The 27,543-nt window shown below is 36.5% G+C and overlaps 1 protein-coding gene and 1 non-coding gene across 2 annotated transcripts in view; one reads left to right on the top strand and one right to left on the bottom strand.

Annotated features, from left to right (window-relative positions):
- Smp_139400 (putative tensin) overlaps positions 1–27,543 on the top strand; it is a gene marked incomplete at both ends in the record, with an annotated part of 109,035 nt that overhangs the window by 4,070 nt on the left and 77,422 nt on the right. The window contains 8 exons of the mRNA XM_018798809.1: positions 2,956–3,053; positions 4,206–4,253; positions 5,862–6,178; positions 9,047–9,136; positions 15,106–15,203; positions 16,966–17,047; positions 19,230–19,306; positions 24,227–24,292. Coding sequence (XP_018653714.1) covers positions 2,956–3,053; positions 4,206–4,253; positions 5,862–6,178; positions 9,047–9,136; positions 15,106–15,203; positions 16,966–17,047; positions 19,230–19,306; positions 24,227–24,292 — 876 coding nt within the window. The remainder of the gene's footprint in view (positions 1–2,955; positions 3,054–4,205; positions 4,254–5,861; positions 6,179–9,046; positions 9,137–15,105; positions 15,204–16,965; positions 17,048–19,229; positions 19,307–24,226; positions 24,293–27,543) is intronic.
- Smp_tRNA_02378_Ser_CGA.1.1 lies at positions 4,389–4,461 on the bottom strand. The gene has a single exon. It is a non-coding gene (tRNA).

Raw genomic sequence — 27,543 nt, 5'->3', positions numbered from 1 at the left:
TACTATACTTCTGTAATGATATGGTTCTAACTTTATTCGATTTATGTGTAGTTGTTTCCTTGTTTTCAATTTAATACACATTTGAATACAATGTATGATGTAATTATTCGGTAGTCAAATGATACAACATCTGGTCTATGTATTTCTTTCGGGGGGGGAGAGGGGGAGATAACATGAAAGAGATATAGATTAATTATTACATTTACTGTAATCTCTACATAAAACCTCTTATTCTTATAATAATAATCATCATATGCTTACGAGTGACTAGATTCAAGATGGATTTCTTGAAGTTCTAATGAAAAACCGTGACTAGTGGAGTTCAATCCGTGTAGGGGAGAGACAAGTATCTACTTTAGACAATGGATAAAGGGTTATACAAATTTGTAGATCGATTGAAGTAAGACAACAAAAACAGTGGATATTGGTTCAGTGGTTTACAGGTTAGTAATTTGCGCAAGATGCCGAAGGCCCTGGGTTCGAGTCTCACACGTGGGTTCGTAAATGCACATTACTGAGGAGTTCAGTACTATTGTACTGAACAAGAAGACAAGTGGGGAAAATCGAATGTATTTGAATACAAAATTACATAATCTCCTAGTAAAATCAGAGGACCATACAGTAAATACTTAAATTGCAAAATGTCAATCCAATGTCACAAACTTGACTGTTCCTTTTGCAAATGTCAATCAATGGTATCAGACTTTACTGGTCCTTCGTTTCCATACCAAACACTCTCTCTTCTCGTTCTCTTTTCTTCGGTTTTTTAACGTCCTGTCTCCAGGCATTTTATTTTCGATCAATGATAAATACTACTTATATCTATCGACACCAGTAGTACATACCACACTATGACGAATTTGTCATCTAATGCTATCAGATCGTCATTGGTGGTCTAGCCTGAATCGATTCCTGAATTCAACCATCTTCACAAAACCCTCATACTAATAGCAAAAGTTGATTGTTATTAGTTAAGTAGTAGTGGTAGTCCATGGTTTAAAGTATCATCAGAAACGATGAAGGACTAATATTATTATACTAGAATAAGATTCCTTAGCAGTTCAAATCCACAATCTTATCAGGGACTGGAACTAGGAACCTTCTTACTTAGGCTACTCTTAACTATCCGACAACTGAATTGATATTCAATGATATTCATTTCCTAATTTACTCAAATAGGCTAATAGAGTGATAATTATCCAACATAGTTAAACACTAGTCACAGTTATCCATTTGAATCTCGAAAATTATATTATTATCGAAAGGAGTTTTGCGGAGATTTTAGTAATTTTGTAGTTGAATTCATGAGTCAATTGAAGCTAGACCGCCATGAAAAACCTGGAAACACTGGACGACCGTTTCGTACCAATGTGGGACTCCTCAGCGTCGCACATACACGATCCCGACCCGCGAGATTCGAGAAGCAGTGACCAGTGGAGTTCAACCGGGTCTGTCATGAGATAGTAACTCACTAAAGACAATGGTGGACGGTTGCTGAATTTCGTGTGTTGGTTGAACTTAGACACTAACACCGTTTGATGCAGGTTCTCGCGGGAGACTGTTAGGTCCTGGGTTTGAATCACACAGAGCCGATATTCTGTAACATTGAGATTTCTAAACTTACCAGCCATTGAGACATTAGTTATGTTAAATGTAGTCGATTTGTAATGAACGACTACACAAGTGAGGACATCCAATGTATTATAACACAAAATTACAAAGTATCTTTGTAAAATATGAGAACCATACACTGAAAATTTCATTCACAGATTTCCATCATTTGTCCTTAACATTCTGTATGATTCTTCCAGTTCACATTTCCTTTCTATTTCCCTTTCTGTTTTCTTCACTTCAGATCTTCTTAGCCTTGTGCTGTCAGCCATTCAACTTTTGATTAGTATTACATACTACTTAGGTCAATAGATATAAGTAGCATAAACCGTAGATCGAGTTTAATCTACGTTTAGAACTGGACGAAATGATTCAATTTGAAATTTCTGTATGTTGGAGACAGTCATTTACTGTTTGAATAGATATGAAGTCTGGTTAGTTATTGGCATATCAATATAGGAAAATAGAATAGATGATATTCGAGAAGCCTCCATTTTTACAATGAGTAATCATATACAGCTTTGTAGGGGAATATGTGATCCAGGTAACATGATTAGAATTTACACACAGGATAAGCTAATCTCATGTAACCAGAATTGAATGAATTGGCATTTTGGATTGTTGTCAGATCTTGTCTATCATGATATACTTACTACTACTAATACCTGTTATCCCTTGTGGAGGAGCATAGGCATCCCACCAAAATCTGTCCTGGGCTATACATTCTAGTAGTTTACAGTTGCTATTCATCATTTTCATGTCTGCTTCCAATACTCGACGCACTGTGTTCATCGGACTTCCTCTTTTCTGTTTCCCTTTACGATTCCATAATATCACTTGCCTCGTCACATAAATTGATAATTTCTAAAATGTATGTACCTTTCACCACTGTCGTCGTTTCCTAGATCCCCCACCAATTGGAAGCTGGTTTTTTCTCTTCTATAGTGAGTAGTTGCTCGTGGTATCCGATCAACCTATATCTTGCGCAGACAACTGTTTCTAAATACTTGCACCTTCTTGATATTGGTTGTAGTAGTTCTCGAAGTTTCAGCTCCATACAGTAGAACTGTCTTGACATTCGTATTGAACTTCGCTTTTAGATCTTCCAGAATAACTGCCGAGTAGGAGAAAACAAGTTAATCATCATGAGTAAGACTTGATGAGTACATGTATGTACACATGATCAACCGATAGAATTGATAATGACAATAAATTCATGGGTAGAAAACTAGTGATACACAAATAATGAACAGTCTACCATATCCATGAATCATTACCCTTTTACATTGGTATAATATACTTCATTATTATTTTTTACCTTACTCTTCTCTCCCTCTTTTAAAGTTGTTAGCTATCCACCTGAAGCAACTAAAACTGATCATAATGAAGGTGCTCGATGGTTATGTAAAGCATTTGAAAAACGTTATGGTGAAAATTATAGGGTATGTGGTATGATATTATTATTATTCATCACATTACTATTAATACTACTCACACTTTTACTAATGTGGTTTGGGTTACTTATATCCAGATAAGTAGTATATGGTGATGGTCACGTATAGAATGTATTTCACTGGAAGATCAATAAGGAATCGATTATAGAAGTTGAGTACATCAAAGTTTTTGTTGTTGTTGTTGTTAGAAATCTGTATGGATACTTTAGTTTCAAATTGTTTGACTACTAATATGATTCATGATATGTGTTTCGTCTTTATTTCGGAATCATCAATTGAATATGAACTGTATTTTAATATCGTTGTTTATGCCAAGACGTGTACACACTACCCTCCTTTCGAAGAGTTCAACGTGTTGTCTAATGAGTTTACATGGGCAGCAATTTTGTTTTTGGATATATAATAACAAAGACTAAAGGTTTTCAATTCTAAATATCGACAAACACCTACTAATCTCTACAACTAACTGGTGAGATAAATTTCCTTTACACAAAGGTAAGCGTGATACGTCAAGTATCAAAACGCGGACATCAGCTACAGTGAGAATAAATTAAGACTACTCGCCTCTGAGAATGTGCATCAATAAAAGCTTTCTAGTTTTCAGTACTTGGATAGCCACAGTGAATTAATGACGTAAAACTACATAATTCAACAATCTCCAAAATCCCTCTCCTCATACTGACGTTAATGATAACAATGATCTTTATTGACTTGGTATTGTTTGTTTGAATCTTCCCATTGATGATTAGGACTGTAATTGGTCAGTCTCTTATTGGCATATGTGTATACTGTGCGTATCGCCCCCCTTAATTCACAAGCATTATAAGCAAAGATGGATAGTGGTTAGCAGTGGAATCCACGACGCGCGTCTCGTTCTATTTGGGACCGTTCAACTGGATTTACCTGTATCTCTGAGTTGTTGTTTACTCTAAGACTCGAACCCAGTATCTTTCACTTCAAACAGCATAGCGTTATCCAGCTAACGAGTCCCAAACATGACGAAACGAACGTCCATGATTCCACTGTTAGCCACTGTCCATCTTTGATTATAATGATCTTTATTAATCCTTTGTGAAATAATGTAATCATTTTAACTGAAATGTTCAACTTATAATCACACTGTTTTCAATTTATTTACAGATATTTAATCTATCTGGTTTCACTAAAGAATTACACTTTTCAAGTCGAGTAAGATTATAATTATGTTTAAAATTAGAATTTTTCGACAAATTTTATTTAATTGTTGATGTAAGCTAAATGAGCATGGAAACACTGGACGGCCGTTTCATCCTATTGTGGGACACCCCAGCAGTGCGTATCTACTGTCTCACACGCGGGATTCGAACCCAAGACCTTCTGTCTCGAGCGAGAACGCCAAACCTCTAGACCAGTGAGTCGCCATTCAAAGGCGTTAATGTCTAATTCCCATCGATCCGTGTATGAATGGTCTAGAAATTAGGCGGTCATGCGCGAGTCTGAAGGTCCTGAGTTCGAATCTCACGTGTGGGTCGTAAATGAGCACTGCCGAGGAGTCTTATACTAAGACAAAACGGCCGTCCAGTGCTTTCAGGTTTTCCATAGTAGTCTATCTTACATCGATTCATGGATTCAACTCTTAAAATTGATACAACCTCCCCTTAAAACCCTATTCTGGACACTTTATTTACATATAGAATGATTATTATCAAAAAGGGTTTCTTGTGGAGATTTTTAGTAATTTTACAGTTATTAGGGTGAAACGGCCTTCCAGTGCTTCCACGTTTTCCATGATGGTTTAGCTTCAACTATAAAATAATTGACAACAGAATATTCTATGAGAAGTTGCAAAATATTTGTAGCTAAAGTGGATGATTTTGATGGAGAGTTTTATTCTCTTGAGCTTGATGATTTGGTCGTGGGATTTTCATTGTTCTTCTGAACAAAATCATCAGCACAACAGCCATGTCGAAGTTTTTTTCAAGATTTCAGTTTCAAATAACTAAGCACTTCATAATAACCCATAGTGCTAAATGAATTCAATTAATGAAAAGCATAAATCTCAACTAGACTGAATAACTGGAAGCCTATATCAATCTATTACGTTTGGGTGTAAATACGTAAAAATATACTAATCTATTATAAAAAATTTATGCTATCCATAATATACTACTGAATTGCATGAGTTAGTACTTCACCTCCTATTGAATTTTAAGTGAAAAATTATTTGTCACTGTCTTTACATATGATCTCATTGGATAATGCCACTGAGCTGTTTGATCTGAGACTGATGAATGATGATGTCTTTAACCGTGAAGCTGTTTGTATAGGAAGTCAGTTGACTCAAGTTTGTAGGTACACTTCTTCAAGGTGTGCCAGTTGACATGAATCCTAGGGGTAAACAAGATTTCCTGTCGTCTTCCTCAAATCACTTACAAATGTTTCAGTAGACTAGCTATCATCAAGCATGCATACTTGTTTAGACAATAGTTTCTTAATGTTATTGACGGTGCCAACATGGTTCCCTAAAGACTACTTCCAATCAACTTACATCAGAATAAAGTTTAACCGTTCAATCAACCTATGAAACTGAATATAGTATCGAAGATAACTTCAATGACAGACATCATCTTGACGTAATTTAAAAGAATTAAAACACATACTAATGACAACATCATCATTCTTGATGAAATGTTTAATAGGAAGTCAGTAATTAGCTAAATTGCAATTTTTTTCTGTAAGTATACCGGTATACTCTATTGTAATATCCAAGGAAGCTAAGGATCTGGCTTAAATGTTGTATGTTTTTTATCATTTTAGACTCCTGTAATTGATCTGTTCTGGGCGGGTACACTTGCTCCAGCTTTAGAACAATTAGTAACAGCAATTGATCAATTAGATTTTTGGTTACATAATCATGATATTCCATCAACAAATGACATGAAAAAATCTAAGGAAGTCAATACTTTAAATAACCGTGTAGCTGTTCTTCATTGTACCGGACCAAAATGTTTATTAGCAACATATTTAGCTGTTTATATGTGTCAATCAAAAGCAAGATTTGGTCTATTATATGGACAAAGACCTGGTTCACCAACTGCACGTGGTTTACAATGGAATGAGAATCGACTAAGAAGGTATGCGTTCTTAGAAAAATCTATCTTTCTGTTTTCTATATTGTAGATATCTCTATTGTTTGTAGAGACAAGTGTTTATAGATATCTTGTGTACTGAACGAATGTTTTGGTTTGATTTATGAGCACAGAATTAGACCAAAATTAAGGAAATGTGAAGATGCCACAAGTTTGACAACACCTTCTATGATCGAAACGTGCCCACCTATGGAAATCAGAAGTCAGTCAGAAGAGAATAGGTTAGAAGATGTATTCGATAGGCAATTAATATGTCGAGGAGTGACTGATTTAAACTGGCTAATAGTTGTAGGAGAAGTTGAGCACAATGTTTCCTCTCATGATCTGATGCGGATGCATGACCTAGCACCTTCAGCTAGGTGAGTCCACGTAAACTAATGTGGTCAGACTAAAATGTCGAAGACTCACAGAGCTATCGATTTTGAAGATTTATTAACCACTACAAATGTATTATGCGTAACATTGTCAGCACTCTTAAAATTAGGAATGAAAATTCATCATTCAACAACAGAATAACCCAAATTATTTTCAAGTTAGTATATCACAAACATATTTGAAATCAGAAAGGGTTTTTATGAATATTATAGTAATTTTAATGGTTGAGATCATGAGTCAATTGAAGCTAGACCACCATGGAAAACGTGGAAGCACTTAACGGCCGTTTCGTCCTGTTGTGGGACTCCTCAGCAGTGCACATCCACATTCCCGCCTCGCGAAGTTCAAACCCAGAACCTATCGGTCTCGCGCGTCAACCCTTAACCTATAGATCACTGAGCTGGCCGACACCCAACGGCGTTAATGTCTAACTTCAACTTATCCACGAAATTGAGCGACAAATCCATCATTGTCTTCAGTGAATTGCCATCTCAAAACAGACTTGTTTGAACTTTAGTGGTTAGTGCTTCTCACTAGAACTCCAGGAAATATCTCTTGAAGACAATCACTAGTGAGCATATGTTGATTCATATCAAAAAGTGTCTTTATGGATATTTTAGTAAGTTTAACAGTTGTGATCATGAGTCAATTGAAGCTAGACACACTATGGAAAACCTGGAAGCACTGGACGGTCGTTTCGTTCCATTGTGGGACTCCTCAGCAGTGCGCATCCATATTTATACAACTCAGTGTAAGCAACTAGTAAACTAACTGGTAGATTCAATTCTACTTTACAAGTTTATGACTATTCATTCAAGTTCATTCTTTCAACTAATCACTGATTCAATGTTTGATATCATTCAGATGATCAAATGAAATTCATGTTTACATATCTTTCTATCAAAGCACTATTCATGCCCCTATTAGTGTCTAGTTGAATTTCAACTATGTTGACAATCATATTAATCTTCTACAAATATGACTTATTATCAGAAGGGGTTTTGTGGATATTATAGTAATTTTATTGGTCCAGATCATGAATTAATTGAAGCTAGACCACCTTGGAAAACCTGTAAGCACTGGACGGCAGTTTCGTCTTATTATGGAACTCAGCAGGGCGCATCCACGATCCCGCCAGTGTTCAGTTGAATTTCAACTATGTTGACAATGATATAATCTTCCACAAATATAACCTAGATGACATTACATTATATCATGAATCAATAGAACATGTAAACATACAACACTGGACAATAATTGAATACAGTGAACTTGATGAGCTCATTATGAGATTTAAATGTTCTATATTGCATCTCTGATGATGTAATGAGTTCATATTCTGGAGTGTTATAACAAAAAACACAGTTAATTAATGCCCTTTAATGTTTATTAATTATCTAATTGAAACCGATCCATGAGTGATCCATTTTGAACAATATAGTTACTGATAGATCATGGGTTTGAATCTCGCGAGGCGGTTTCGTGGATGCGCACTGTTGAGGAGTCCCACAATAAGACGAAACAGCCGTTCAGTGCTTCCAAGTTTTTCATGTCTGTCTAGCTTCAACTGACTGATGATTTCAACTATAAAATTACTAAAATCTCCTCAAAACCTCCTTTTGATTTTTTTTTTTTTGATTACAATCAACGTCAATCAGTATCACATTTAAGATACTACTGACCTATTAGTATAACTTAGATATTTACACTTTAAAGTCTGGCATGATGCTAACTAAGAGAAATATATTTACAACTGAAGAACATCTGGAACTCAAAACAATTATCAACCAACACCATGATCAGAATTTTCAATACAAATGTCAAGACAGTTCTACTGTATGGGGCGTAAACTTAGAGAAATACGAAAGCTATCATCCAGAAGATACAGGTGTTTATTAACAGTTGTCTACTCAAGATACTTCGGATCCGTTGACCAGATACTATCAGAAACATTCTACTGTGAGGGAGAACAAAGCAGATTTCAGTGAAGAAAAAAATCAGAAAGAAGCGCTAGAATTGGATAGGACACATATTGAGGAAATCACCTAACTGTGTCACAAGGCAAGCCCTCACATGAAATTCCGAAGGTCAAAGGAAAAGAGGAAGACCGAAGAACAAATTACACCGAGAAATGGAGACAGACATGAGAAGAACGAACAAAAGTGGGATAGAACTAGAAAGGAAGTCCCAGGACAGAATGGGTCGGAGAATGCTGGTCGGTGGCCAATACTTCATTGGGGTTAACAAGCGTAAGTAAGGAAGCAAATTTGATGTCAACTACATGAGTTTATACCTGATAGTAATCATATACTGATTAATCACTAAGCATTAAACATTGTTTTATCTATCTAGATCTTTAATTTGATTGAATACTATCAATACCACATGATGAATTAATGTTCATGTACCCTGTTTTTAAAAAATGATCAAGTACCTAGTTACAATTTTCTCTCTTTTTTGTTTCTTTACATTTCATAGATTTAAACATGAACTTGTTTTAGGACATACTATTTTGAAAAAATTCTATGAAGATAATTTAGCTAGAGAATTGAATCCATCACAAAAAAGGTAATAAGATCTTTTCTCTCTTTCATTACTATTCATGAATATTGTATCTATGTCAGATTAATTATATCATACCAATGAGAGATATCAACTTATACAATCAAACTAAGGATGTATAAAGCTGTATGAGCAATCAGTGTACTTATTAGTCTACCATGATGATAGTCTCCCTCATAATCTTGACAGTTTTGGTCCAGAATGTCCATACCAGCCACCATGATATGAATCATATATATTTCAGATATACTCAGTTTATATACAAACATATCAGATTACATTGCATCATAAAAAAGAATATCTGGTGAGATTGAAAATTTGTGGACGACCTTTGAGAGGCACCAAAGTGACCTTGAGGATGTCCATCTACTTACTAGGGCTAATTGATGATTATAAACCAGTGTGAGGAATTAGAATCATGGTTTACTGTTGATGGTTATGATTAGGATTCATATCTCAGGTTTTCATCACTGAATGACACCAGCTATAATGCCAAAACTCTATATAGGCAAATGGATGGGTAAATTTCGCGCCGAAAATCCGAGGCCTTTTATCTTATACCTTATTGGTTCGTTCACAAACTACAGTCTCTCCGACATTAACATTTGTACAAGATCACGCCAAAAAGTGGCTGTGATTGTGTGAGACCGTAATTAATAGGAAGGGCATAACTCAAGAGCAATCAAACCGTATCATAATAGTCAATAGATCAAACGAAAGCTTATATTAAGAGGAATAGGAGTATACATATAATATAGTTACTTAATAGTTATACAATAAAAATATATTGTGGTGTGGGTTACTTATATCCACATAAGTAGTATATGATGATGGTCAAGCAGAGAATGTATTTTGACAGAAGATTGATGAGGAAAGAACGGGAACGAAACGCAATCGGTATGAAAATGTCTTAACAATGAAATCAAAGAAAATGGACTGATATTTGCAGAAGGAACAATCAAGATTGAGACAATGGATTGATAGTTTGCAAATGAACTAATTACTGTATGGTTGTCAGATTGTAGTGAGATAGTCTATAATTTGTGCTGAAATACATTCGATTGTCCCTACTGGTGTTCTTGTTCACTACATATACATTCTATACATAGATCCTAGCAGTTGCCATGTACTTATTGTTCATTGGGATATAACAATATCATATTGGAATTATTTTAATAATTGATTAAATCTATAGGATCGAATCAATATTTTATGCACTGCTGAGGCATTGGCAATCCACGAACTCAAGCCTGAACTTTGCATGCAGAAACGATTTGTCCAATCTCTCATCCTTCCTTGGCCCTATAGGATACTCTTAATGAAAAACTGTCTTTGATTCCAATTCGATTGTCTTCAATAGATCTATATAAAAAGAAAGACAACCCTTTGATTCATCTAAACAAACATAATATAGTGTGAGAATTTATTAATATCCATCTAAACAAGATATGTCTCACGTTAAAAAATGTCTACACTGTGTATGTGTGTGATAGTGGTGGTGTTGCTGATTGTTGTTGGGTGGGGAGGGGGAGGTTATATTTGAAGTCACAACTGGAATTCAAAAACAAAATCTCTTAGTACTAATCGATTTGTTAGTTTCTGAGAGAGAAAAAAAATGATCGAAAATTGATTGGCATCGTTGAATCATTTAGATTATTTCACAAAAACAAAAAAAATTTTTTTTCATTTCAACACCAACAATTCTGATATCAATTGAGAAATGAAATACTGTGAGATAATTTCAACAAATAGTCTTTCCATCTCTCTGTTACTCCCAATGGAGCATAAGCCACCGATCAGCATTCTCCAACCAACTCTGTCCCTCGACTTTCTTTCTAGTTCTATCCAATTTTTGTTCATTCTTCTCATGTCTGTCTCCATTTCTCGGCGTAATGTGTTCTTTGGTCTTCCACTTCTCCTTTGGCCTTCAGGATTCCAGGTGAAAGATTGTCTTGTGACGCAATTGGGTGATTTCCTTAATGTATGTCATATCCAGTTCCAGCGCTTCTTCCTGATTTCTTCCTCCACCGAAATCTGGTTTGTTATCTCCTTCAGTAGGTTGTGGCTGATAGTGTCTGGTCAAAGGATCCTAAGTATCTTGCGTAATAGTAACATACATATAAATGGATGACTTTGTGAAGATTTTTTCTAGTCAAATGTGCTACAAATTAGATGAATTGTGGCTAGCAGCTGAATTTAGGAAACAGATTTCATCTTGTATGAAACTCGCCAGCTAGACACACTTACATCTCAGTGTAAATGTTCCCATCGAAATTTCAAGCCTATCCAATGTTCTATCCACTTAGTTGATGAGTCTAAGTATTCACTTACATATTCAAGAGGTATGATATTTGTACCTCGATGTGGGCATCAACACTAAGATCCATGTGTATCTAAATGAAGAGTGACAAATGGGATTTAACGCTTATCCTAGATTCCAATATGATACAATTTACTATTCTTAAGTTATTCCCAATTTATCAGTTACAGTCGCTGACAATCACAATCACTTTTGGTTTGATCTTGTACAAGTGTCATTTCCAATTTTATGGTGTAATTCGATCTGTTTTGTCTGGTATATAAACCAGGTATGTTTCAAATATATGTTTTGTATAGTGAGAATTGGTATTGGTGTTCTGGATTCAACTGGCAGGACTGGAGAAGCAAAGACCGTTAAGGATGCTAGGCTGCTCATATCGGTTGGACGTCATTGGTTTAGCGCAGTACTCAGATTGTACAAGTCGTATTTCGATTGGCGAATAAATCATGTGATATTAAACTAGCCTTAAATATACAACACTTGCAAATAAAACATTGCCGCTATCAATGTAGTCCTCACAGGAAGTATGTATTGAACTATAGACTATCGAACTGTTTATTTACTGATGCATTCTACTTCATAAAAGGATCTAAATCTTACCTTTCATATCTATTATTTTATGATATAAGTTGGTTTAAGTTGGCAGACAATCTGTCAATCTTCATCATAGGTATAGTGATTTCATATTGTAGCAAATGACAAGAGAGCTCTCCAATATTATTCAAATCGATGAGCTTATCTCTCCATCAGGTCAGTTTTCATCATGTACTGTGTTATGAATTGATAAATAAGTATGATCTAAAGGTTATACATTCGCGCGCGAGATCGAAGCTCATGGATTTGAATCTCGCGAGTAGGATCATGGATGCATACTGCTGAGGAGTCCCATATGAGGACGAAATGGCCATCCAATGCTTCCAGGTTTATTATGGTGGTGGTCTAGCTTTAACATTAAATCCATGAATAAATAGTAAAAATGAAAGTAGACAAAAACAAGAAGAAGAAGTCAATGTAACTTCATTATTGAAAAAGGAACGTTAGTTGAATAAGGTTATGTAAATATTTGCTAATAAAAGGGATAAATATTGACTCATTTAACATAATGAAGTTGTCATGATTTGATAAATGTATTCTACTACTATCACTACTACTATTCTTAAAGTTAGTAGTGTAGTGAACAAGAATATAAGTGGGGACAAACGAAAGTTTTATATCGTTAAGATCATGAGTCAATTGAAGCTAGACCACCACGGAAAACCTGGAAGCACTGGACTTCCGTTTCGTCCTATTGTGGAACTGCTCAGCAGTGTACATTCACGATCCCGCCTCGCGAGACTCGAGCCCAGGACCTACTAGTCTAGCGCCAGAGAACTTAGCCGATAGACCACTGAGACGGCATCCAACGGTGTTAATGTCTAACTTCAACCACTCCACGAAAGTATTTGGGCACAACATTACAGAACGTCTTAATAAAATCTCAGAATGACATGGTAAATATTTCATTTGCAAAATGTCAATCAATCGTCTCAGCTTTGATTGTTCCTTCGTTTTTATATCAATCTCCTTCTCTTACCTTCAATCAGCCTAACTTTCTGCCACCAAGTATTTCACTTTCGATTGATGATATAAACTACTTATATGTGTTGACATCAGTAGCACACACCATGGCAGTAGTATGAAAATCCATATTAATTCTAACCGTTGATTGTACATGAATGAATTTTACTTCCTCTCTAGGGGAAGCACATATCTATTTCAAAGAAAAAACGTTGTCATTGAAGCCATGAATGAATTTTTAAATATTTTCTACGTTCATAACAAAAGGTTGCAGTCTGGTCCGCTAAAATTAAAAATGTAGATCACAGTTCAATATGGATTTCAGTAAACTTATGAGCCTACAAATTTGAGAGCACCACTAAAAACCTGGAAGCACTGGACGGCTGTTACTTTTCATTATGGGACTCTTCAGCACTGGGCATTAAAGACTCTGAACTTGGAAATCGAAATCAGTGTCGTGTACTAACGCATAGCCTCTACATCACTCAGTCAGTATTCAACAGTGTTAATGTTTAACCTCAATCAATCCACGGTGTCGGGTGTTAGGCACTGAAGACAATTGGAGATGATAATACAATACTGTGGATTAATTGAAATTAAAGTGATAGTTGATACCGATTTTGAATGTTATCTAATCAACTGCTTTATGATATATCATCCCTAAGTCGGACTAACCAGCTAAACATAACGTTTAATCCTCAACCTTTCTAAAATGAAAATGCTATTTGTGAGAACGGTCCACGAGTGAACTTGAGGAAGCTCTATGAAGCTCAGAAAGAGCCATAGATATTCCATCCAATTGGATGGAATTTATCCAAGAATATTCCAGAATCTCTACGTGTAGTTTCCCTATTAAACAAATGCTAATAACCTCCTGTTTGCGGATTGGATAAGTAGAATGATGATTTCATTTTTACTAAGAAACTCTAAATACCTGAGAGTTTTGTACTATAATTGACACTGTTTGGAATAACATTCCTTACACTTGTCTTCTATCTTGTCATTTGCGACTTGAGAAGGTTCTAGTGTTCAAATGCTCAAGTTATACTTGACATACTAATAATCTAAATTCAAGATTTACCACTACTACTGCTATGTTTATTAGTCATTAATTAAACGTATAACAAACAATTAAATGGTTAGATAATATTGGGAGATTATCAGTGTGAAGTTATGGAAATGGTTAGATTTCATTGAAATCATTAACTAATCCACTGAATTATTACTTACTTACTTACACCTGTTACGCCTCGTTGAGGAGTATAGGTCGCACACCTGTATTCTCCATCCAACCCTGTCCTGAGGAGTCCTATCCAGTTCTTTCCAGTTAACATTCATCCTTTTCATATCTGCTTCTTTTTCCCGGCGTAATGTGTTCTTTGGCCTTCCTCTTTTCCGCTTCCCTTCCGGATTCCAAGTTAGTGCTTGCCTCGTGATGCACATTGGTGATTTCCTCAATGTATGTCCGATCAACTTCCAACGTCTTTTTCTAATTTCCTCTTCAGCTGGAAGCTGGTTTCTCCTCTCCTACAGTAGGCTGTTGCTGATAGTATCCAGCCAGTGAATGTTGAGTATTTTGCGTAGACAACTGTTTATAACTACTTGTACCTTCTTGATATTGGTTGTATTAGTTCTTGAAGTCTCAGCTCCGTACAGTAGAACTGACTGTGTTGACGTTCGTATTGAAGATTCTCACTCTGAAATTAGTTGACAGACAGTAGTTTTGAGTTCCATATATCCTTTAATTGTAAAAATTCAGTCCTTGCTTTTCCAATCCCTGCCTTTACGTCTGCATCAGATCGTCCTTGTTCATCAATGATGCTTCACACGTACGTGAAACTTTTCACATCATCTAGGGTTTCTCCACCAAGTGTGAATGACATGTCGTTCTCCGTGTTTTATTTGAGAATCTTGCTTTTTTCCTTTATGTATGTTGAAGCCTATTGATGTAGAGGCTGATTGCTACATGAGTTGTCTTCATCTGTATTCGTTCGTGTATATGAGATGGAAGGTCTAGGTCATCTGCAAGTGATACTTTCGTTATTATAATATTAACTCAATTCTAACATCGTTTTCCTTTTCTTTTCTTTCTTCTTAGATATGTTGGATATTTTTCTGGTTTATTAACTGGTGCCTTAATCTTACAAGATCGTTTAGTTTATTTACATGCCATAGTATATCGTGATTCATCAAGAGGTCGTTATCTTGGTCAACCACTTGATGCCATCATTGAAAATAATGAAAATTCTTTATATGCACAACCAGATGAGATTTTAACCAATAAACTCCAATATGATCATCATAATGTTGCTGATGATGATCATCTAAAGAGGACTGGCGAAACACTGATACCATTCAATCAAAATCATTTATTCATTGATAATGGAGATAATAATGATGATATTGATCATATCAGGAGATGGGATCAAATATTTTCCACATCAAATAATATAACTGATTCAATGAATTTATTAAAATCAACAATAATCAGACAGCAACAAAAACAACACCATCCCCACGACCGCCGCCAACCACCACCACCACAACAACAACAAGATCGAATTGGTCAATCCACATTAAGTGAATTATCATCATTTAAACATATCCAAACATTTGTTGATAGTGAATGTGGTCTATTTTTAAAAATTTATCAAAATTTAAATTTAATGCATACAACAAGAGTTCTGTAAGTTTGTTTCGTTTTCTTTCACCTAGTAACTATATTTGTTTGTTTATCTGTCAGTTCACTGTGGTAAGGCCGAAAGTGGGGAGAGTCCGCTCTCCCTCTCGAAATGCTTTCACATGACCAAATACATACAACAACCCCCAGGGAAGTTCTACTCATTGCCTTCTCGCAGCATGACTGTTGTTTGCGAGATTGAGAGGACGTAAAGCGAATGTTCAGCGCTTTAACCAGGTTGGTGGACACGATAAGTTCACTTGGGGGAGTCCTATACGATAGCAAATTAGCTTCCAGTGTAATCTCAATTTCGATAATCAATTGACTAAAGTTAGTCAGTGACTTGTACTGGAAATTATTGATCTATTCACTTTTATTGTGATCAAGATCTGTGAATAGAAAGCTATCTTTTTAAAGAATTCCCATAATGTTCTGTAACTTGAATGATGATCGGAAGAACATAACACTAGTTACTACACAGCCATCGAATGCCCTGGTAAGGCCAAGAGTTGGGAGAGTCCACTCTCCCTCTCGAAATGCTCTCACATGGCCACGCGTATATAGCCTCTTCCAGGGAATTCCTACTCACTGCCTTCTCGTGACATTACTGTTGTTTACGAATTTGAGAAGACTAAAAGCGAATGTCCGGCGCTTTAACCGGGTTGGTGGACACGGCGAGTTCACCTAGGTGAGTTGGAAAACCCTGATTCCAAACCAATGGTGCACATGGGCTGGCTCCAGGATCCTGACGGAACAAATGGCGTATGAATCAATCATTGGTCACCGACTAACATGGGACTGCATCTCCTCACGATGTCCCACTGCATTGTGGATCAGACCTTTACGTCGAAGGCTCCGGGTGTGGTCCCCTTGAGAAAACCACCTGCTTCAGTTTGAGCATCTTGGCAGTATCATAGCCGTCACACAAATCGAATGAGATTTGTATCGACTGTGATTCTGGGTGTCACGGATCTGAATTTCATAAAAAGCATCAATCTCCTTAACGACAAGTCCTGGCTGACATGAAATTCCAGTCCACAGTCTTCTCCTACCTAACTCCAACCAACTTACATCAAAAAGATGCTCTAAGTTGTGAAACTGTAGACAGAAAGTGAGGCTAATTGTACATCAATTGTTTTGGACCATTTCGCCATGAAATTGACTATGCAGTTATTCACGAGTTTACTTTTGCTTTCATCCCTCCCCTTTTTCCGAATGATTTTAGATGCCCAAATGTAAATTTTCGAGTGGAACGATACATTTTTCCAATTGAACCAGTATTACCATTACATGGTGATGTTCTAATTGCTTGCTACATACAACCAAACTTTTCAACACAACTTCAAGAATGTTTATTTCGGTGAGTTGATTATTTTTATTTCCTTTTTGGAATGTATTCTTCTAAAGTACTTCATAATTCACTTGTTATTGTTTGCTTGTATCTTCCCATGGTTGTTTAGGGCTGCAATTGATCAGTCTCATACTGGTATATGTGTATACTATGTGGATTGCCTCGATATAGCCATAATTCACAAGTATTATAGGCAAAGATGGATAGTGACTAGCAGTGGAATCCACGACGCGCGTTTCGCTCTATTTGGAACTCGTCAGCTGGATGTACCTGCATTTAAGAGTTGATGTTCACTCTGAGACTCGAACCTAGTACCGTCCTGGATTCCGCTGCTAGCTACCATCCATCTCTGCTTATAAAGCTTCTGATTTCAGGCAATATCGAAGGAGTCCACATAGGATGCCTATGTGCCAGCAAGTGACTGATCGATTGCAGTCCTAAACAACAAAGGGAAGATACAAGTAAACAACACCAAGTGAGTAAAACTCCCAACGTTTCCTACAGCAAACGTGTCTTGAATTCGTTAAGGTAATAATCAAAATCGATCTCTATACTCGACGCCCAATTTTTGTCAAAATATTCGTTCAAATATTGACCAATATTTGCATAAATCCTCACTCTATATTTTTAAACTGGTATACTACTGAAACTTAATAAAGTAGTAAAAGACGATACTTAAAAGAAATGCGACTTCATGCATGGTCTTGTAGTGTTCGAAATGGAGTCATTTAACAATAAAATGTTTCATTCATTCAATAGAAGAGTTTGGTTAACCATAGTTAAAACGTATTCCCTTCTAGGACCTAATTCAGTAAACCGTTTATTGAATTCCGATTACATCCCATAGCTCGTCAATTATCATGTGATATGATCACCAATCAGAACATCGACTTGTACGGCTTTGGCACTATGCCAAACCAATGACGGGGTAACAAACACGAGCGGTTTAGAGTTAATTCAAAGTCTTTTTTGGTTATTCTTTCCTTGTCTTACCCGTTAATTTCATAACATAATCTCAGATTCCATTGTATGAATCATGTATTTCAGACACAGTTTATATACAAGCAAACCAGACCACATCATATCATAAAATAGAAATAATTATACAAGATTAGGCCAAAATGTGACTGTGAGTGTGAATGACTGTTACTGATAGTTTGTCAGTATAGCATGAGAATAATCAAAGCTTATAAATATATAAAATAGCAGTCCATAAACAATCAATCTTAACAGTTACTATTCTATATAGTTGGAATCGTGAGTCAATTGAAGCTAGACCACCAAAAAAACCTGGAAGAATGGACGGCTGTTTCGTCCTATCGTGGAACCCCCCAGCAGTGCGCACCCACGATCCCGCCTCGCGAGATTCTATTTATTCTGAACTAAGATTTAACAGTTACGACCGCCAGATGATGTTTATTATCCAATCCCATATAAGTATCAATATATTAATTCATTTTGTAGTGTTTGTTTAAATCTTTCCATTGATGTTTAGGACTGCAATTGATCAGTCTCATACTGGCATATATGCATACTGTGCGTATTGCCTCGATAAAGCCTCAATTGACAAGCTTTATAAGCAAAGATGGATAGTGGCTAGCAGTGGGTTCGAGTCCCTAAAGGATTCCACTGCTAAACTCTATCCATCTTTGCTTATAATGCTTGAGAATTAAGGCTTCAACGAGGCAATAAGTACAGTATGCACAAATGTCAATACGCGACTGATCAATTTCAGTCCTAAACAACAATGGGAATATTCAAACAAACAATACCAAGTGAATTCAAACTTCACCCCATTGCACAAGCAAGTGGCTATTAGGATTCAGTAGCTGAGTGGATAACGCGATGGCGTTTAAAGCAAACGATACTTGGTTCCAGTCCTAGAGTGAATATCATTTCAGGGATTCAGGTATATATAGCTGACAAGACACAAATAGGACGAAAAGTGCGTCATCGATTCCAATGCTAGCCACCTTCCATCTTTACTTATCCGCATAAGATACACATTAGCCAATACGATACTGATCAATTACGGTCCTAAACACCAATGATTAGATACAAACAAGCACTACAAAATGATTCAATATATTGATATGTTTACTCATTTTGAAGATATTGGAATATTATCACTAACCATTAAAACAAAACATTGTACCCAATCAATCTTTAATGATTGTTTTTCACTTTACAGTGCTCAATTTCATACATGTGCAGTGGATGCTGAAAAATTATCATTTTTCAAAGTTGATTTAGACGAAGCATGTGAGAGTAAGTTGTAATTAATTGATATGTATTGGTTATTTGAAGTGTATAGTACTCGGTTCAAGTCCCAGAATAAACACTAACTCTGAAATACAAATACATCCAGTTGATAGGTCCAAAATAGAATGAAAGGCGCGTCCTGGATTCCACTGCTAACCACCATCCATTTCTGTTGAATACAGTTTGAATGGAAGGTTGTAATGCAGTCTGAACAGAATGTTTCTTCGTCTTCAGAAAATTCTTTAACTTAATCTCTAACCATTGTTTTTGTGATTGTTTAATTAAGACTATAATCCAGTACATTTTGTTCGAGAGTGACAACAGACGTTACCATGTTAAACGGATAGAATTGTTGAAGTGGATTTTGTGGAGATACTCATCATTTGTCAGTGTCACACATCATCGATTGACAATATTTACGGTATTATTAAAATCCAAAGAGTACTGAATAAGTGCTTTGAAGTGTAGCCCTCCTCAGTACTGGCTACCCATCACCCAGTTAGAAATTGAAACAGGACCTTCAAGATACTGAGAAAGTGATTGACCATTAAGCCACTGGATTGTGATTTGATGATTCATTTTCTTACTTGAAATTATTCGTGATTTACTCAACTAATCTTCAAAAAATATCTCGCCAGTAGTAAAACTGTCTGCGCGAGATTGGTAGGTCCTGGTTTTGAATCTCGCTAGGCAAGGTCGTGGATGCGTACTGCTGAGGAGTCCCATAATAGGATGAAACGGCTGTCCACTGCTTCAGGGTTTTCCATGGTGGTCTAGCTTCAATTGACTCATGATTTCAATTATAAAATTACTAAAATCTCCACCAAACCCCTTCTGATAATGATCATATGCTCACTAGTGACTGACTCCATGAGGTATTTCCTTGAGTTCTAGCGAGACGCAGAGACCAGTGGAGTTCAATCAGGTCTATTGGGAGATATCAACTCACTGATGACATTGATGAATGGTTGCTCAATTTCGTGAATCAGTTGAGGTTAGACATAAGCACCCTTGGATGGTGGTTCAGTGGTCTGTCGATTAAGTGCATTGGGTTCGAAACTCGCGTGGCGAGATCGTGGATGCGCTTTGCTGAGGAGCCTCACAATAGGACGAAACGGCCGTCAAGTACTTCCAGGTTTTCCCTGGTGGTCTAGCTTCAATTGACTCATGCTTTCGACTATGAAAATAATACTTGTGTTGAAATTGAGATACTGTTCAGAAACTTCATTTAAGGTAAGTAGACTTCTTATAGAATTTTCGCTCTAAACATAATTCATATGGCAGTATAACAATGTCCGGATACCTAATCCCATAGAATTCAATAGCCACAGTAAGTTTGTACACCGTTCATTTACACAGGACTTTGAAGCTCATGTGCTTCATTGGCTGATCATGATCATGATCAAAAGTCACAATTGATTAATCATTGGGTGGTGATCAATGTTATGCGTATCAAGTCATACTTAGTGGTAACGTCTGTGACTGTGAAGCTGAGTGACACGGGATCGAATCCGTCAGGGAGCACCAGTTCCCTCAAGATTACAAATACACCTTGCTGACGAGTTTCAAGTAGCACGAAACCCGGGTCCAGGGTTTCCTGTTGACCACCACCAACCACCATCTTATGATCAAGAATCTCTAACTCCTAATGATATATCCTTCATATCAGAAAACTTCGCTTAACCCCTGTAGCCAAATTTTTACTTCCTCAATGAATAGGAATTGCCTGAAACGAGAATATCTACCATTAGTAGTATAGAAAAACTTATGAAAGATAGGGAAAACCTGAACTGAACATTTAAGGCCATCCGTTTACCCAATACTAAAAAACTTTTGAAGTATCAAAGTATGAATTGAGATGCTAATCAAACAGTTGGTAGTATATACGTGCTTTCTAACAAATTTTTAAAGAAGAGTCTTTTTTTTACCAATCCTATTGACCAACTTGAAAGTCGAACAAATCAAAAATAGAAAAAAAATTTGATTTTTTGTTTTTCTTTTGAACATTTTGTTACTATGGTGATAAATATGGAGAAAAAAGGGGTCGTATTAAACTATATTACTTCCTGATAGATGAAATCGGCTATTATCATAAATCAATATCTCTTTATGAATCGGTCATTATGTTGATATATGTCAGTTTCTTGTCTGAATAAAAAATAATATTAATATGGGGTGGTGGAGATTGTTAAGTTTTTGATTTGAGATCATGAACTGATTGATGTTGGACCATCATTGAAAGTCTAGGAGCACTGGATGACCGTTTCGTCATGGTATGTGACTCCGCGGTAGACAGTGCGCACCGATGGCTCCTAACGCAGGATTCGAACCTGGGACCTTCGGTCTCGCTCACGAATGCCTAACATCCAACGGTGTTAATGTTTAACTTCCATCGATCCATGAATGGCTACGCGACCATTCATCCATTATTTATGGTAGATACCTGACTTTACCGTGGACTCTACTGGTCACAGCTTCTCACTAGAACCCCGAGAAGTCACCTTGAAGGCAGTCACTAGTGAGCTTCCAGGTTTTTAATAGTGGTCTAGCATCAGTCGATTCATGAATAAGAATATACATCATTTCAGATCAGATACAATAGGAATAATGTTCTGTTGATGTGTGTATGTACGTGATTATGAATTCACCAACAAATAATCAACGCTTATTATAAACAAATTATGATCGAATGACCGATTCAATCTGTATAAAGAAGCATTAATTAGGAGTAGAGATGGATGGTTGCTAGCAGTGGAATCTAGGACGTGCGTTTTGTCCTATTTAGGACCTGTCAGCTGAATGTCTCTACATTCCAGAGTTAATGTTCACTCTGTGATTAGAACTCAGTGCTGATAGCTGAAAATGCCACCGTATTATCTAGTTAACTACTGAGTCAAGATGAATACTAGCTTATGAAATGAAGTGCAGTTTATATCAGTTATGTTATGGCTGTTTGAATCTTTCTATTGACGTTTACAACTGCAATTAATCAGTCCCTTATTGGCATATATGTATACTGTGCGGGTTCCTTGGATATTACCTTAAGTCACTAGCATTTTAAGTGTCTGAAGCGAAAGGTACTAGTCATTAACTTTGTAGAGAGATCTCTACTTTTAATACTGAAACTCACAGTCCCCATGAAACCTATATCTATACTAGTATTGATAAAGTTTAGCTATGATAGAGTCTATATAAGGCATATACCATTCACTATAGTCTCATCAAATAATTTATTATTCCTGTCCTGTAACCTTTGTCTAAACTCAGATTTCATAGTTGAAATCATGAATCAATTGAAGCTAGACCACCATGGAAAACCTGGAAGCACTGGACGTCTGTCTCGTCCTATTGTGGGACTCTTCAGCAGTGCTCATCCACGATCCCGCCTCATGAGGTTCGAATCCAGGCCTAACCTCTAGACCACTGAGCCGGTCGGTGTCCATCGGCGTTACTGTCTAGCTTCAACCAATCCACTAAGTTGAGCTGAGAAGTCTCACAGTAGGAAGAAACGGCCGTCCAGTGCTCGAATTGACTGATGATTTCAACTATAAAATTACTGAAATCACCACAAAACCCCTTCTGATAAACTAAGATTTACAAACACTGATTTGCGGGTATTGATCGGAGAAATCTTTGAGTAGATACCATAAACTTACCCATGTTTTCAGTTGTCAAATGCTACGATTTACAATTGTAGATTAACATATACGGAGGTGTTTTGTTATATCTTGTGGCCGAGTGGATGCCTAGTTAATGTGTGACTTAATGAGACCGCCAATCAGAGAGCAACGAATTATCAGAATAGCTAGCTTATCAGTCTCTGGTCACAAGTCTTTGTTCCGTTCGCTACTAGTGAATTCGAAACACTTCAGGCATAACATGTTTAGTTACATATTCACCATTTAAGAAGTAAATAGACATTTTTTCATGTATCCTTTATGGTACATGTTAACAAATGGTAAACTAATCTGTAATAACAATGGACTGAATTAATTAGTCACTTTTAAAAAAATCTTTTGGCAAGCAATCAAATGCTAATGAGATATTTTGAGAAACAAAAATCAAAGTCTATACTCTATCAAGTATGTATCTACTTATTATGTTAGTTACCAACTTATCTTAACCACTTCCAGTTGATGATTTGCATTTATGTTTCAAAAATACGTTCTCTTATAACACTTCTTCACTGTGAGAACTGATTGAGATGAATACGTCTAATGAGGCATTGAGAACCAGTTCCAAGTTATCTAAGTAGAAACCCAGTGTTGTTAAAGATAATCCATTATGTTCAATAGGTCAATCGCTTTCTGGACTCAGTAGCTTAATGGATAGCCCATCGAAGTTTGAAATGTTAGACACTTGATTTGAGTCCCAATTTGAACATCACAAATGAGATTTAGTTACATCCAGGTAATAAGTAGTGAAAAGGATGAAGCAAACATCCGATATTCAACTATCACCTCCAACCCAAATATAATTAAGCACAGATAACATGGTGGTTAAAGGTAGTCAACAGCAGACCCTGGACCTAGACTTCCTGCTATTTGGCACTCGTCAGCAAGGTGTACCTGTTATCTTGAGGGAACTGGTATTCCCTGACAGATTCGAGCCCGTGTCATTCAGCTTCACAGTAAGAGACATTACCACTGGGCTATCCGGGCCGTGACTGACTTCCTGTAAGACTGAGGTGTATTTACAGTTGATTGACCACTGGGTAGTGATCAATGTCATGTGCGTCAGGTCCTTCTTAGTGCAGATCGAATACTATCGACCAAGTTGCAATGTGACCACTAGTCTAGGTGACTAGACATTGCGTACACTATGTTGAGATTCATTGTAAGACAACAAAAGCTTATTCTTTTCAATATACTACTCAAATCATTCTCAGTAGATTTCCATGTGATTGTGTTGTCTTTTATATTGTAGAAACAATTTTCCCATCAACTGGTTGTGTTGAATTATATTTCACATCACATCGTGAACTTATTACAGGTAAGATCTTTATATTTGTTGCGAAATTTTAACTAATAATTTTGCGGTTGTTTTTAAAGTGTCTGCTAAACAATCATTGTTAGTTGTTCCATGATCTACTTATACTTAATTCAATGAACAGGGTTTGTGGGGGTTGTTGAATATCATCGTTTGTATCATTGATTTAATTCAGTTGGACAATCCCTGAAAACCTGGATGCACTGGACGATCTCTCAGTCTAATATGAGACCACTCAGTAGTATGTAACTATAACCATTACTGGAAGTGGAATCACGGTCATCAAGTCTAACCATAAGCTCTCTGAATTAATACAACTGAGTCAGTATTCAATCTATATCTAAATTCAGTCAGTTCTCAATATGACAAGACTATTTTTCATTGTCAACGGGTGAGTAACTGCTTCATACTCAATAAACCAAATATTTGGGTTTGAAGGTGTCAATTATACACAACTCTCAAATTCACTTTAATGATTACTGTTTTAATACTTGAGATCATCAATCAATTGACTCCAAACCACCATAAAAAACGTGGAAGCACTGGATGCCTATTTCATCCCATTGTGAGTCTTCCCAACAGTTCTGGTGAGAAGCAGTGACGAGTAAAGTTCAACCGGGTCTGTTGTGAGATAGTAACTCACTCAAGACAATGGTGGACGTGTCGCTCGATTTCGTGGATTGGTCGAAGTTAGAGATTAACATCTTCTGATGTCGGTTCACTGGTCTAGAGAGTAATCGTTCGCTCGCGAGACCGACATGTCCTGGGTTCGAATCTCGCAGGGCGGAGTCGTGGATGTACACTGCTGAAGAGTCCCACACCAAGACGAAAAGGTTGTCCAGTGTTTCCAGGTTTCTCATGGTGGTCTAGATTCAATTGACTCTTAATCTCAACTATTAAATTACTATAATATCCAGAAAGACCCCTTTCTGATACTGCTTAGTGTTTTATTTAAATTTAACTGGTATCCTTAGAACAGTAGGAGTAATTGGTATATAATAATCATAATGGCTGAAATAGTCGAATGAGACATCTGTTCACATATATACTTCTCAAATTCTAATTACATAACAACAGTTAGCAGAACCACTTGTAGCGAACAAACACTCAGATGACGAAGATCAATTTATCCTTTCATAAAAAAATGGCAGAATATCTTGATCAAATATGAAAAGCATACACTATATACTTCGTATGCACATCTTTCATCATTTATCTGTTTCAAAGTTTACTGTACTTTCATTCCCTTTGTCATTACAATAACATTCTGTATATATTCTTGTTCTTCACCATTCGATCTTCTCAATTTTCCACTGTTAGGTATTCCAATTCAAATAGTGTTATATACTACTTATATCTGTTAATATAAGTAGCATACACTCCATAGTAACGAAGTGAACGAATATATTATTGAGAAAAGAAAAATTGTCATAGTTGAAAGCGTGAGTTAATTTAAGCTAGACCACCATGGAAAACCTGGAAGCACTGGACGGCCGTTTCATCCTATTGTAAGACTCCTCATCAGTGCGCATATACGATCCCGGACTCGCGAAATTCGAACCAAGGACCTACCAGTCTCATGCCAGAGCACTTAATCGATAGACCACTAAGCCGAAATTCGATGGTGTTTATGTCTAACTCCAACCAATCCACGAAGTTGAGCAACCGTTCACTAATTGTCTTTAGAGAATTCCTATCTCACAACAGACATGGTTTGAACTCCACTGGTCACTGTTTCTCACTAGAACTCCAGGATTTACTTCTCGAAGTCAGTCAGCCGTCCAAAGCTTCCAGGTTTTCCCTGGTGGTCTAGCTTCATTTGACTCACGCTTTCAACTATGAAAATACTAAATCTCCACAAAAACTATAGCAATAGAATTTACCCGATTAAGTTATTATTATGGATTAATTTTGATTAGAGAAAAAGAGAACAGTCGAAAACGAAAGAGAAAGAAATAAGTATATCATAGTAGTATGATACAATCTACTATTTGACATCAATATTGTGGAAAGTTGTTTATCTCGATGAGTAGAATAAGTGGAACATTCCTAGTAAGTCATCAATATATAAATAAATGTATGTAAAGGGAAAGCAATAACTACATAGATACTCATTAATGTTACTAGAATATTAATATTCGCCCACCTAGTTGTCAAGCTTACTTCTAACTGTAGACCATGAGTCTAATTTCCAGTCCTAATGTAACCTATCACTGAACTTTTTAGTGTAATAAATGATTACAAGTATAGAGAGATTGTCGATTATGTAGAATTTTCGTAGTTCAAATCACCAAGTGATCAAAACTAGAACACTATTGAAAACTTTGAAGCACTGGACGGCCGTTTCGTCCTAGCATAGTATTCCTCAGCGGTTGGCACTCATGATCATGAACTCGGGAATCAGACCAAGGGCCTTTAGTCTTGCCCGTTGACGCCTAACCACTAGATCTCTAAGCCAGGATCCAACAGTGTTAATGTCTAACTCCAATCAGCTCATGATATTATGCAACCCTCAATATCATGAATTGATTAAAGTTAGACATTAACACCAATGGATGCTAACTCAGTGTTCACGCGAAACCAAAAGTCCTAGGTTCGGTCCTCGGTGTTGGAGTCGTGAGTGTGTATTGCTTAAGAGTCTTATACTAGAACGAAATGGCCGTTCAGTGCTTACTGATCTAGTGAAGATCAGTTAGTGAGCTCAACTTTAATGATAAATTACTTATTTGTATCACCTGAGTCCACCTTGGCATCATGTTCACAAGGTCATTTTTTAGTGTCACTGAGACTTATCAGTAAAGCATATTTTTCCGGAAAGTATATTAGAGTAATTTCCTCCCCCACCACACACACACATACACATAAGGGATATGTTAACAGATAGTAGTTAGCCTTCTAAAAAAAAAGTACTGTAAACTGATTACAAAATTATGCATACTCAGATCTGGTTTAATGATTAGTATCGCATCACCTCTTCATCCATGAATCACATCAATGTTCTAAATTTGGCCAAATTTTCTATTACATATCTCACTGCTGAAGAGTCCTACAATAAGACGAAACGACCTTTGAGTGCTTCCAGATTTTCCACGGCGTTCTACCTTCAATTAACTCATGATTTCAACTATATATATATATGTCACTTTTATTTTATTTTTCTTAACCTAAAACTGATTAGACAGATCTAAATCAGACCGATTAGATTTTTTTTGACATAAACTCTCTATAGAGTTGAGATCATGAGTCAATTGAAG

The sequence above is a fragment of the Schistosoma mansoni genome, chromosome 7, assembly GCF_000237925.1.
Source record: "Schistosoma mansoni strain Puerto Rico chromosome 7, complete genome".
NCBI lineage: Eukaryota > Metazoa > Platyhelminthes > Trematoda > Strigeidida > Schistosomatidae > Schistosoma > Schistosoma mansoni.
The sequence above is the reverse complement of the archived record's forward strand: the minus strand, read 5'-3'. Positions and strand labels throughout refer to the sequence as shown.